The following is a 12,373-nucleotide window of genomic DNA, read 5'->3' as shown; positions in this document are numbered from 1 at the left end:
AAACAGACTGGAGGTTTTCAAGTGTTTGCAGCTTTACTGTGAAAAACAATGTTGCTTTTTCACCACAGTATTAACTACCCATACTCTTAACTGCTTTCAGAACTGCCTGACTTTTCTCAAATAGGCGATACCAAGGCCGCACTCTGGCACTGTCCAGTGCCCTGGGTCAGAGGGCAGGACTTCAGGGGTTTGAAGTTATTTCCACTGAAGCATATAAAGCTCAAGATACACGAGCTAGGAAATAAAATTTAGGTAGCACAAACAGGTGTTGTGCCACTGTTAATGCACTGCTTTGTGCTTCAGCAACACTCTAACAGCCTGTCTCAGAGGTTTGCCAGTGAAACCAACGCTGAAATAATAAAGGAAAATCATCAGGAAATTAAAGAATTTAGCAGGCACGCTTCAGCCTAAACTAGCAGATTTGCTCAAGCAAAGTTCAGTATCAGAGCCCACAAATATCACATTTTCATACTGAAAACTCCTCAAATTTCTCTTGATATTACATGAACAAAAGAACGGGTTTATAGGATCTGGAGTGATTTGTGTTACAGTGAAGAATCCACCACTTGTACTAAAGAAATACTCAATGAAATAATCCCAGAAATCAGATCCAAGAATCTTAAAATACACCGTCATAGAAGTAGAAACAAATGTACTGACTTAATGGGAATCAAATGATTCCCTGTGCTGGTTTTTAATTAGAATTGAAGAAAAAAAGCTAGAAAACTAACCATGCTCTGTCAAACAGGGTACAAAATCTTTATTCACCAATAAGTTAAGTGTTCTTATAAATAGATGGTCTAGTCTTTTGTACACTGCACTGAGTATGAAGCAGAGCTTCAGTTATTCCTCAGACTCTGACCCTTCCTCATCCTGACTGATTTGGAAGTAGCGTAGCTCGTACGTCTCCTTGTCAGATGCAACGACACGAAGCCAGTCACGCAGGTTGTTCTTCTTGAGGTACTTCTTTGTGAGGTATTTCAGGTACCTTAAAAGCAGTAATTAGAGATCAGAACTTCTCATTAAACAACCCTTACTGCTGTCTGCACTTCACCCAAGGCATGGCTCTAACAGAGCAACACCACACTTGTTATATCCAGAAATAAACAATTATCATATATAACAGATAATAAAAGCACATTTTCATCCCAGATACATGAATTCAGTATGACTTCTAAAAGCCCATCTTTCCTTGATACACTTCTAACAACGTACAAAAAGCATCTCTGTATTACTATGCTTATATTAAAAGGAGCATTAATTTACAATCAAGCCTTGAGTTTTAAAAATATTATAAATCTGTTTGAATTAGGTCTTTCACTAACATTTACAAGTGCTACCAAGGTCAGAGCCAATACCAACTCTGTGCATATCAGAAGTATGTCGTGTTCAACATACCACTGTTCAAAATCCACTATCACAAATACAACAAAAGGAAACCTATGCCAACCTTTTAGAAAACTGCTTCTCGGATGTTACTGTGATCTTGTTCTTCAGACGTTCAATGTGAACGGTGTTGCCCAAGTTTCCAGTTTTTCCATTGACCTTAACCTTCTCCTTTAGGAACTGTTCCTGTTTCAACATTAAAGAAATAGAACACTAGGGAATGGCACCCTAGGTATGAACTAGGGAAGGGACCCTAGCCATATAGCGGTATTAAAAATCACCATTTATTTATGTCCCAATAACAAGTATTTACAAGGCAGTAAGACTTCACAGTCTGCAATTAAAAAAAAAATATCACCCCTGCTCTACAACAGAATTCAATTTAAAACTGTTCTATTGATGGAGAGATATGAACCACCTTGACTATAAAAGGCACCTAAATCCAAGAAACTTTCAAAAAGTGCCGATAATTTAAAGAACAGCTGTTTTTACTGACTTATTCTAACTTTTCAGCTGTAACTCAGCTACCGTACTGTACAAAAGCTTCTATTATACTATGCACCAGAAGTATGACCAAAACCACGACTTACAAAATTCCCAGAATCAAAGATTCCATCTTCCACAGGATGGGTCAAGTCAAGGCAAAACTTCCAGGTGGACTTTTTCGATTTTCTGTCCTTTTGCTAAAACACCGAAAAAAAACCAAACAAAAAAATCCCCGACATTAACAACAACAATCCACACCCGAAAAGCTTTAATCAGAGCGAAGCGGGGGACACGGCGGAGGGTGCCCCCGCGGCGGCCTGTGGCGGGCCCGGCCCAGGCCGCCACCGCCTGGAGAGCGGGGCTCACCGCAGCCAGCGCGCCCCCGGCCGCCACCCACTCGAGACCCTCTCCGGGAGAGGCTCGCTTGCCGCTGGCAGCGGCGGGAAGGCCGCCAGCTCCCCCTCACCCCGCCAGACCCCCGTCCCTCCGGAGGGGCCCGCGGCCCGGCACTCACCGGCGCCATCTTGTCCCCACGCCGCTCTCGCAGAAAGGGCGGTGCACACCGCACGCCACGCTTTTATAGGCCGCCCCGGTGACGTCATCACGCAAGCGCGCGGGGCGGGGCAGCACGCGTGCGCGGCCAGGGGCGCGCGGCGCGCTGGGGGCGCGTGTTCGCCGCGGCACAAAGAGGCAGCAGGCGGCTGGAGCACGAAGGAGTCACCTTTTTTATTTCGTTTTTATTTTCAGATTTTTATTTCCGTTGGACAGGACCGCAAGCGTTTCTCTTGCTCTCGCGCAAGCCGCGCCGCTGTAGCGGTAAGGCGTTTCTCCCGCGGGCGGCTGAGGGCGCTACGGCGGGGCCGGGAGCGGGGCCCGGCCGCCCCCCCCTCACCCCGGAGCCACCCCACAACCTCCCGGCAGCGTCGAAGGCTCTCCCACCGCCCTGTAAGCAGCACCCAGCTCCCCACAGCACTGACGTCTTTATTATTTCTGGAGAAAAAAAACCCACACGTTTACATCTTTCCCGCCATCCATCGTTAGTGTGGCGGTGAGAACAATACAGCTCCCAAACAGCTGAACCATGAGGACTGCCGCTCCCGCTTCACGCCGTTTACAGGGTTTGGGGTTTGCCATCAGCAGTAAAACGAGTCACGGGCCATCACTCCTCTTCCCCCCGCGTTTTGAAAGCCGCACCGAACAACAGTTTACGCTTACAACATACAGCACAGGACAAGAGGGGTTTTCTGCGATACAGCAATACACAGCAAATGTTTGATTTTAAGTTCACAAACCAAGTCACTCTCAGATGCCAAATACTGCAGGGCCAGGCTGCAGATGCTGGAGGGACTTCTGATGCCCTCGGCCTGCTGTGCCAAGCTGCACAACACTCCACCACGCACCCGCCGCAACACCTCCAGGATCTACACCTTCCTTAACATTCTCAGTGTATAAGCGAGACACTCAAAATATCCTTAACAAGGTCTTTCCCCCCCCCCCCCCCTGAAGTTTAGTTCTACTGTAACAAACTACATTCTAAATTACTCAACCAAAAGTGGGATTTATTGAATTTTGATTTCTGTGAGACTGACCTGCAGTAATCATAAGAGTCTGAACTGTTAACAATTTTGACTTCTTTACAGATTATGTAAAATTTACCTGTATTGTCAAACTACAGACTGTGCACCGTTTCTGGGTACACTGTGGATTAGAAAAACCTGCAAGAGGCTTGAAAGCAGTTACGTTAAAACAATGAAATTCAGCAAACTTCTTAAAAAAAACAGCCCTGAGAACGTGGCTCAACTAGCAAGAGCCTAGTTGAAAAACCACCACCATAAGCAAAAATTAGAAGGATCTGTTGAAATCTTTAAGTGTTATTTGCCAACATTTGAGGCAGGAAACACCACAGTCTTTCCAATGCTGTAAAGTAGTAAGAGAAACTCAATGAATTGGAGCCATAAAAAAATGCATTATTTGGAGTGGAAATACTTTTCTTCACCTCCTAGTTTTCACAGCCTTTACTCTAAGCAATTGCATCAGCTATTAGAAGTTTATAGTTTTCGGTTTTGACACAAGTGTTAAGACAGTACTACAGAACAAGTACATCGGTAAGATTTGTTTTAAAGTAAAGTTATGAAAGGAGAATTTCCCTAAGCATTTGGTTAGGGATCTTACAAATACATATCTATATGGACTATTGATCACAAAGTTTGTTGCAAACTATTCTGACAGTAAACTGAAACATCTTACTTTGGAAAAAAATGCCTCAAATACATGTTCTAATTTAGAAGCAACTTTTAACCTTACTGAAACTTGGAGATTATGCTTAAGACTCATGCTTGTGTATTACCTATGGGAAACTTCATGCATGATGAGCTAATGCTCTGCACCTCCATAGTGTTCGAAGTGCTTCACAAAAGACAACTAAGTATATAAGAACAAACCTATAATGAAGTACTTAATCATTTAAATCTTGCAGAACTGAAGGTTGCAATAGAAGGACACACTTATGTCCCAAGGAGGGCTCTTCCAGCAAGCTGGAGGTCGTAAAACCTCTACCTTCAGATTGCTGTAGTACCTGAAAACTCCAGTCAGACCAGGACCCCTCTTGTAGGAACAGGACAAAAAACAGCCCTCGTCCCAGAGCTTACAGTCTTAACTACTTAAAATTGTTGGCCTGTGGCACCAAATACCTGGGTTCCAGCAAGGTTTTATAGGACAAACAGGCACCTGAAAGTAGACTAAAGCTCTAACAGAACAAGTACAAGTCCAAGTCTTGTAGTTTTCCAGCACATTAGAAGCATTTGTAATGCAGTGATGGCATCAGAACTTGCATTAGTTTGACATAGCAACCTATGACTTCCCATATGACATCACACACTGCAGCTTGCTGTCAAGACCATCATCAATGGTTTCACAGTCACCTCCAAAACCAACAAAGCCTGTATTTCAGGTACCAGTTCGATGGAGAGGCAGGAAGGAACACAGTGCAGGCTAGCTTGACCTATTAAGCGTGCACTTCAAAACTAGTCTGTACTTCAATCTCTTGCATCTATAGCTTTTTTTTTTTTAAAGCAGTTTTGCCATTTCAGTTAAGGTGCTATTTAGAGTTCACTTGCAACACATACTGTGCAAGGCAAGAGCTTGTGGCAGTATCCTACTTCTGCCAGGTGTCCCAGGTGACTGTGCTTTATTACCAGAGTGTATTTATTGCTGTCTTTACCTTCACTGGTACTGCTCTCCCTGTCATGAGAAGTCTGTGGAAAAAGCATGGTTTTGCCATCTACATTAGACCTCCAAGATTTGCTAAACCCTGCCACAGTATGTACGAGAGCAGTTCAGGACAGCTGCCATGAGCCCTTGGGGGATTAGAGTACATACTATTAAGCTGCAAACATCTTAAGCTGTTAACAGCAGCGCAAAGTCTGACTTTCACTGCCAATAGTGTGAACTGCTCGTGCTGTCCAGGGCAGCATGCCACGTGTTTACAAGTTGTCCTCCATTAGCCAACAGCCACTGAAGCTTAAGGCAAGTTCATGAAACAATTTATGAACTGTGAAGAGAGGTCTGAGCCACGGACTGAGGAAGCTTCCCACTCATGAAGAGTCACCAAGACTTAGAATTCAAGTTGAATGCCTTAAACGGGAGCAGGCTAGTTATCCTTCCAGAACTATTGCTGTGAAGCCTTGTGTTTGCCTTGTTAAGCTACTAAATAGTTAGAGGCATGCATGCGCGTTTCAGTGACTCAGAACTCCCTTGGATGGGAGCTAGCTTTCATAACTATGTAGCAATTTATTTACTTTTATAGTTTAGCCATGGTTGTTCGGTATTGTCTGTCAAGTCTCTATTTTGAAAATACAATAGTTTTATTTTTTTAAAAAAGAATCACATGCATTTAGTATAGGCTCAATGCTACAGTTTGTCCCACTTTTTGAAAAACATGTGGTTCCTGTGCTACAAAAATATGGTCTGAACCTGAAGATTAAAACCTAAAGCTGGAAGCACTGCAACAGATTCCCATGGAGCTTGTCACCCTTCTATAGTTTAAGATAAATACAATAAAGGAAAGCAATTGAACTGCATTTTTCTATTTTATTTTTCAAGTCTGACAAAGGCCTCGAGTGAAAGTCTATAGCTTTACCATCCGTTCTCACCTTTGTGTCCCCTTGACCTATCTATGTCTTATCTACCCAAATATTCCAACTGCCTGCCTAAATCACAGGTAGGCTTTGACCCCATTTTATCATTACAATAAGCCAACAAGTTGGCAAAGAAGAATACAGAGGTAATACAGTTAAGTTGCACATGGCCACTGGGGCTTGGTCAAGCCAGCTGGCATTTTTGATCACTTGAGTTTCTTGGTCTAAAAGTTGCGATTGGCACCTACAGTTCTGCAAGAGTCCCAATCCACAAAATACTTAAGCTTTAAAAAAAAAAAAAAGCTACTTGTATTGTCAGTTCTACCTAAACATGTCAAGAAAAATACTATTTGTGCTCTAGGTCACTTTATAATCCTAGATACCTACCAGCTTATCTAAAAGCCCCTGAATACTGTATTTTGTCTGTTCATACAGACAAACACTGTTTTGCTCAAGCAAATAAAAATATATCCACTAGTAACACCTGATTGGTTTCTTAGATCCATAGCTGAAACCCACAGGAATGTTAAAATAGTTACAATTAAGGAATTAAAATCTCAGTGATTTTGAAAACTGCCAGTTAGCCTGCAACACTAATCCAGAATCCAGCACTGCATTTTAACAATTCAAAAAAGAAATGAGGTTGCTTGTGAAGGCCAGAGCTTTGGTGACAATAAGAACCAAATTTATAGATCTGTGGTTTGTCCAGACCTGAGCAGTTGCCCGAGCCTGGCGATCCTCTTTATTTGCAAGGCTTTATGGCTACAGCACATTCTTCATTCATTGCACTTATGACGGATATCTGGAAGAAAAGACAGACAGATGAGCTCCAACCCTTGTCAAAGGAAGCGCTCCTAGAAGTTACCGACTTTCACATTTTAATGTCTATCCCATCTCTCCTGAGAAGAAAAAAGGGAAGTCAAAGCTGGTAAAATTCAGTCATTAGAAGAATTTCACCAATATCTGCCCTTCTGCTGCCTTCTCTTTGCCATTATTGTCCTGGCTGGCAGCTTGAGGTTTGTACAACACAGGAAGATGAAGCAGCTCCTGCAATAGAGCCAAACTAGCAACTGGAGTGGCCCAGTTTAGACTACAGTCTGCAGAGCTGCCCGCAGACAGGTTTGCTAACACAGCAAACTAGACTACACCACAAAACTCTATACTTGGTCCCGATTAAGCAAGCCTGGAGGCTCCAATCCATGCTGTGCAGACAGCACTATGAGGATTTATCTAGATATTTGAGACAATTGAGATGTATTACCTCACCGTCAACTGAGCCAGGCTTCAGTGCTATAGAGTGCTCCAGGACAAAAGTCCTTCTACATCTCAAAGGACCAATTCCTGTGCTTCTAACCCACTCTTCATGAAGAGATACCAATTGTCAATATCAGAATAAGACTTCTTCATTGTATAATTAAATGGAATTAACCAGAACTCTTCTTGCCTGCCCTCTATACTTACCTGAACATCTTCATTGGCATTGAATTTTCCTTCTATTTCTTTGCCAAGATCCCCTTCTGGCAACTTTAGATCCTCACGAACTTCACCACTTTCTGTCAGCAGGGAGAGATACCCATCCTGAATACCTATCAGCTGTGAAGAGAAGTTCACTTTTAGGAAGTTTATCATCAGTAGTAGGCAGTAGCTGAAGATAAGCAGAAGGCAGTGAACTCTACCTGTTACATTAATGCTTTAGTACTGTGCTTGTAGAGTTAAGAACCTAATTTAAGTCAATTTTTTAACAACAGTTTAGAGGACCAAGAGTTAGGGCAACTGTGGCAAAAGCCAGTCTCCTATCAAGAACCACCAGAACCCTGCTACTAGGTTACTACTTAGGAGGTGGGGTACTGAAAAACCCATCCTTGTGATCTAGAAAATGTACTGCTTCCAGATCACTGGTTCAGATTTTTACATCTGTGAAGTAGAAACAGTAACTGGAATGGTGTTCACTGAACAGCATTGCTTTTATAAAGTGTACAAAGTATACAACAGCTTAGCTGCGCACTCCTATACCTTCATTTGTACAATGAGATACCATCATTTACGCTGAAGGCTAACGAATACATTTGGGAACATGCACCAAGCTCTGGAGCACTTTTAAAATGCTGGTTTTGGCCTAACTGACAGTGTGAGCTAAGGGGAACAACTATTTTGACAGAGAAGGTTAAGGAACCTGAAACACATAACAGTAAACCCAAAAGGCAGCCCTAACATGAAGTCTGATAACCAGCAAGAATTTCAGTAGCAATAAGGACCCAAGAACATGAGAGAGAGATCACCAAGATAAAATTAAGCATCTCTGGGAAGGTCTGAGCCCTAGGACAGGCTAGTTACACTTTATTCAAACAGCATCAGCTATCCTGAAGAGTTGCTAACTCTTTGGCTTTGCAAAGCAATTTCAGCTTTCCAACTGACGTGGGTGTATCGGTTCCTGACCAAAACTACTCCCAATACAATGGGAAGATAGCCGACGTGTTACAGCTCAGACCCTGGATTGTGCTGCTTTTAAGAGCTCACTATCCGTATCACAGAAGGCATTCCAGAAGTTACAGAAGCCTGCCAAGTTCCCTCCGTGCATATATTTCAGAGTAGAGCTCAGAAGCACCAAAATTACTTGAGATCAACTAAAGCCAGCTTCCACACAAGGAGCAGAAAGCATGGTAGCAAGTTAGAATTGGCATCAGATGCAGTTTAAGACTGTCTTGTTGATTCATCTACCCTATGTAAGGGTGAAATTATAAATTATAATATATGCTTTGATTCAGATTTACTTGAAGTGAGATCTTGATTATCCTTTAACTAATAACAACATGCATCAAGGATCACCTCTCCAGATTCTAAAGGATGCCGGTATCACAAAGAATAAAGAAGCGACCTTACAACATGAGCTAGAAAAAATGTGGACCTGAATTATGTCTATTACCTATAATTTCTGAAGTGTTACTATAACACAGTCATACAGACAAACACTGTTTTGCTCAAGCAAATAAAAATATATCCACTAGTAACACCTGATTGGTTTCTTAGATCCATAGCTGAAACCCACAGGAATGTTAAAATAGTTACAATTAAGGAATTAAAACCTCAGTGATTTTGAAAACTGCCAGTTAGCCTGCAACACTAATCCAGTGAGTGTTACTATAACATGAGGTTGTTACTACAGTAAAGAGCTCTCCAGCAGTGTGCTCCAACAGTTTTAACAATTCAGTAAATGCTCCAAGTTCAGCAATGTCATGTCTAGACAGGCAAGTTCTGTTAATTCTGACAATAGTGCTTTATTAATCAAGAGGCAAGTTTGGGGATGAAGAGAGTTTGCATGTGGTATTAGGAGTATAAAGCCTCTTAATGTGTGAGAGGACACGGTGACTGTTAACTCACCTGATAATCATTCCTCTTGATATTTGGAACATCCATGTTATGAGTGGATGGGCAAATATCTTCATATTTTTTACCAGTGAAGATATCAATACCAACCAAGTGAACCTGTAAGAGAAGAAAAATAACAGCAGTTACTACTATGGGTCCTAGAGAAGCAAGATGCCACTGCCATCAGTATTGCTGGTTCCAGTTTTCTAAGATCACATGTAATACCTGATTCTGCCTAGACCCTTCGCTTGCAGTATGAAAGCAGCCCAAGCACCGAGAGACCTCTCTCACCCTTTCACAGCACACTACAGAAACAGTACATGAGAACCAAGAGCAGCCACTGTTATCTTCCACAGCCACAACCTTCTGGAGTTTTACAGCAACAAGCTAGAGCTCAGAGTATGCGGCAGTTAAGAAAACATTTACTTCAAGTTCGAGCTGTTCTGAGAAACACAAGTGTCTGTGACAACACGAAGATTAAGGGGAAAAGAAGAAGCAGTCATGCACAGGGATTAAAACAGCTCCCACCTCCCTTTATGCCAGCAGCAACTGTCTGCTGCAGTTAGCTTAGATTACCAGTTCATAGCCTGCTCTTCTCAGGTCCCTCCAATCTTACAACTGTTTCAGTATTTAAGAAAACTGGATCTGTCTAATAAAACAAGCCATAAAAAAACAAGGGGAGAGAGAAAGAAAAAAAACTGGCAAGGGCTTGGTACACTCTAGCTTTGTCAAATCTTAAATACTTTACCCACCTACACGTATTCTACAAGGTTGTGTTAACTTTCAAATCTAGTTAGTCCGTGCTTGTAATAGATCTGTCTCCAAACTTTAATATATCCACCATAAAGCGTTGCTGAATGAATGAAGGGGGAGTCTAGCCCTGGTCCAAGCTCTGGAGAGCTGCATAAGCCAACTGCTTAGGCAGCAGGACTGCAGGCTCAGACAGCAGGACTGCAGGCTCAGACAGCAGCCTAAGAACGTCCCTGCTGGGACGCAGGAGGGGGAAGGTACTCCAGTACTGAAAAAAAGGAAAGAAGCAGCAAGGCAAGCTAGCAAAACAGGGCCAGATCAGGCCCACATAGGTAACGATTGTTCGCTGAGCTCTGCTGGATTATGTAACTGAGCACGGGCACTTCTAGTAAGCACTTAAATCCAGCCCTGCGATAGTGAGTCTGCTAGCACGGGCAGACACGAGAGTGCTTTGGTGGGTAGCGACAGCACAATCCAACCACGCCCTAGTGATTTCATCAGTCCCCCCTTCCAGAACTTACTCTACCCCCACTACAGAAAAAGGTTTTATTACTACCAGCGTTAAAGCTTTTTTAACAAGTTGGGAGAAAAAAAAAAATAACAACCCAACCCCCTGTCCTCAACCCTTCCTGCCGGACATTACTGGAAACCCTCGAGCCAGCTTTAGAGCGAAGAGACACGCGAGACACTGCTGCGAGAAAAGCAAAGGCAGGATACAGAACCCTCTGCGAAACGAAACGCGACACCCTTCCCTCCCGGCCAGCCGCGCAGCTACCGGCGGTGCCACTCGGAGGGCCGGGGGCCGCAGGAGCACACGCTGAGGGCTGCGCGACAGACCGGGGCTCGCCGAGCCCGCCCGGGACCGCTCACCTTGGCGTGGCCGTGCTTGCCCGTCTTGGAGGTGGACATCTCCACGATCTTGCAGGGGCGCCCCTTGAGCACCACGAAGCCGTTCTTCCGCAGCGCCGAGCACTGCATGGGGTAGGTGAAGGAGGCGCCGGCATCGCCCGTGGTGAAGTCCAGCTCGTCGGCCATGGCGGTGGGGAGGGAGGGGGGGGTGGGGGGGGCTGCACGCAAGCGAGAACGTCGGGTTCAGAGCCCCGGCGGCGGGAAGGGCCAGGCCGAGGAACCCCGACCCAGGCACCAACCCCCCTACCCCCCCCCCGGCGAGGGCAGCGCGATGGCGGCGCCCCGGGGCGGCGGCGGGGGTGGGGCGGGGCGGGCCCGCCTCGCTCCGCCACACGTGCCCGGCGGGCAGGGAGCCGCCGCGCGCCCCGCCACGTGCCGAGGCCCACAGGCTCTCCACAGCCCCCCTCCCTCCGGTGGCGGCGGCAGCGCCCGCGCCGCGCCTCACCCGCACTTCCCCGCGGCGGCCCAGCGGCGCGCAGCCCCGGGCGCTGTGCCCAAGCGGCGGCGCCGCCGGCCCCTCTTACCTTACAAGGCCGGGCGGGGAGGCCGGTGGGGCCGGGGCAGGGCAGGGCGGGGGCACGGCGGGGCACGGCGCCGCGCACACGCGCCCGACCACTGCGGCGGCCGGCGGGAAGGGGCGGCGGGGAGCGCGCGCACCGCGCACCGCTCAGCCCCGCCCTCCCGCTTCCGCCGGCCGCCGCGCCCATTGGCCCGCGGCCCCCGGCCCGCGCCGAGGGGGCGGGGCCAACCCCCTCGCGTCCCCCCCCTCCCCACCGGCTGACCACGTGCTGGGGGCGCTTCCCGCGTTCCTCCCCCCCCCTCCCGCGCGCTCGCTCCGCCCCTCGCCGGCGCCTACGGGAAGCGGTTGGGCTCAACGCGCCCTCGCGCCGGTCTCGCGGCGCCGCCGCCGCCATTGCTACCGGGGCAACGCCGCGGCCCCGCGCCCCGCTCGCGCTCTGCCGCCAAGCGGCGCCACGCACCGCCTCCCCAGCGCCTTCCCCCGCCATTTTGTCGCCGGGACGGCCCCGGAGGCCTCTGCCCCTGAAGGGCGGGCGGTCAGGTGGCTTCCCGGCGGCACGAGTAGGTTTTAAACGAATTGGAGAAGAAACGGGTGTTTGTAAAGCCTGGTGGAATAAGGCTCCTTCGTGAGATGTGCTTAACGGTCGGCACAAAGTTCATTTGTCCGCTTGATGTTTCCCCTTTCAGAATAATCAGGAAGGAGAGCACCCAGAAATCAGTCAAAAGGGCCTGAAGTCTCCAAGAAGCCGAGGTGAAAGCTTGTTCTCATTAATGAGACTCAGATGGCTCCGTGCCCTACCCCTTACAGCCTCTGGCATCCA

General features: G+C 46.7%; 2 protein-coding genes across 3 annotated transcripts; both read right to left on the bottom strand.

The window, feature by feature from the left end:
* Nucleotides 1-736: 736 nt before the first annotated feature.
* Nucleotides 737-2,420, bottom strand: RPL22L1 (ribosomal protein L22 like 1). Its single transcript, XM_074912062.1, has 4 exons — nucleotides 2,387-2,420; nucleotides 1,977-2,069; nucleotides 1,451-1,572; nucleotides 737-988 (listed from the first exon to the last, which is right to left on the bottom strand). The coding sequence occupies exons 1-4, from the start codon at nucleotides 2,393-2,395 to the stop codon at nucleotides 844-846; spliced, it is 369 nt and encodes a 122-aa protein (XP_074768163.1). The 5' UTR covers nucleotides 2,396-2,420; the 3' UTR covers nucleotides 737-843.
* Nucleotides 2,421-2,836: 416 nt separating this feature from the next.
* Nucleotides 2,837-11,711, bottom strand: EIF5A2 (eukaryotic translation initiation factor 5A2). Of its 2 annotated transcripts, XM_074912210.1 has the most exons (5): nucleotides 11,558-11,711; nucleotides 10,995-11,191; nucleotides 9,387-9,491; nucleotides 7,470-7,601; nucleotides 2,837-6,810 (listed from the first exon to the last, which is right to left on the bottom strand). In XM_074912210.1, exons 2-5 carry the CDS (start codon nucleotides 11,157-11,159, stop codon nucleotides 6,751-6,753), a joined length of 462 nt encoding a protein of 153 aa, XP_074768311.1. In that variant the 5' UTR covers nucleotides 11,160-11,191; nucleotides 11,558-11,711; the 3' UTR covers nucleotides 2,837-6,750. The 2 variants fall into 2 exon arrangements, with proteins under 2 accessions (XP_074768311.1, XP_074768312.1); XM_074912211.1 differs by lacking the exon at nucleotides 11,558-11,711 and having other exon boundaries at nucleotides 10,995-11,319.
* Nucleotides 11,712-12,373: the final 662 nt, after the last annotated feature.

The sequence above is a fragment of the Athene noctua genome, chromosome 8 (genome assembly GCF_965140245.1).
Source record: "Athene noctua chromosome 8, bAthNoc1.hap1.1, whole genome shotgun sequence".
Lineage (NCBI taxonomy): Eukaryota > Metazoa > Chordata > Aves > Strigiformes > Strigidae > Athene > Athene noctua.
The sequence above is the reverse complement of the archived record's forward strand: the minus strand, read 5'-3'. Positions and strand labels throughout refer to the sequence as shown.

Coding starts and splice junctions, on each gene's coding strand:
- EIF5A2 (XM_074912210.1), bottom strand. CDS start 11,159: ATGGCCGACGAGCTGGACTTCACCACGGGCGATGCCGGCGCCTCCTTC. Junction 9,492..10,994: donor GCAAGCACGGCCACGCCAAG/GTGAGCGGTCCC, acceptor CTTCTCTTACAG/GTTCACTTGGTTGGTATTGA. Junction 7,602..9,386: donor TCAAGAGGAATGATTATCAG/GTGAGTTAACAG, acceptor TTCTCTTCACAG/CTGATAGGTATTCAGGATGG.
- RPL22L1 (XM_074912062.1), bottom strand. Junction 1,573..1,976: donor TCTTTGATTCTGGGAATTTT/GTAAGTCGTGGT, acceptor ATGTTGAAACAG/GAACAGTTCCTAAAGGAGAA. Junction 989..1,450: donor GAGAAGCAGTTTTCTAAAAG/GTTGGCATAGGT, acceptor ACTGCTTTTAAG/GTACCTGAAATACCTCACAA.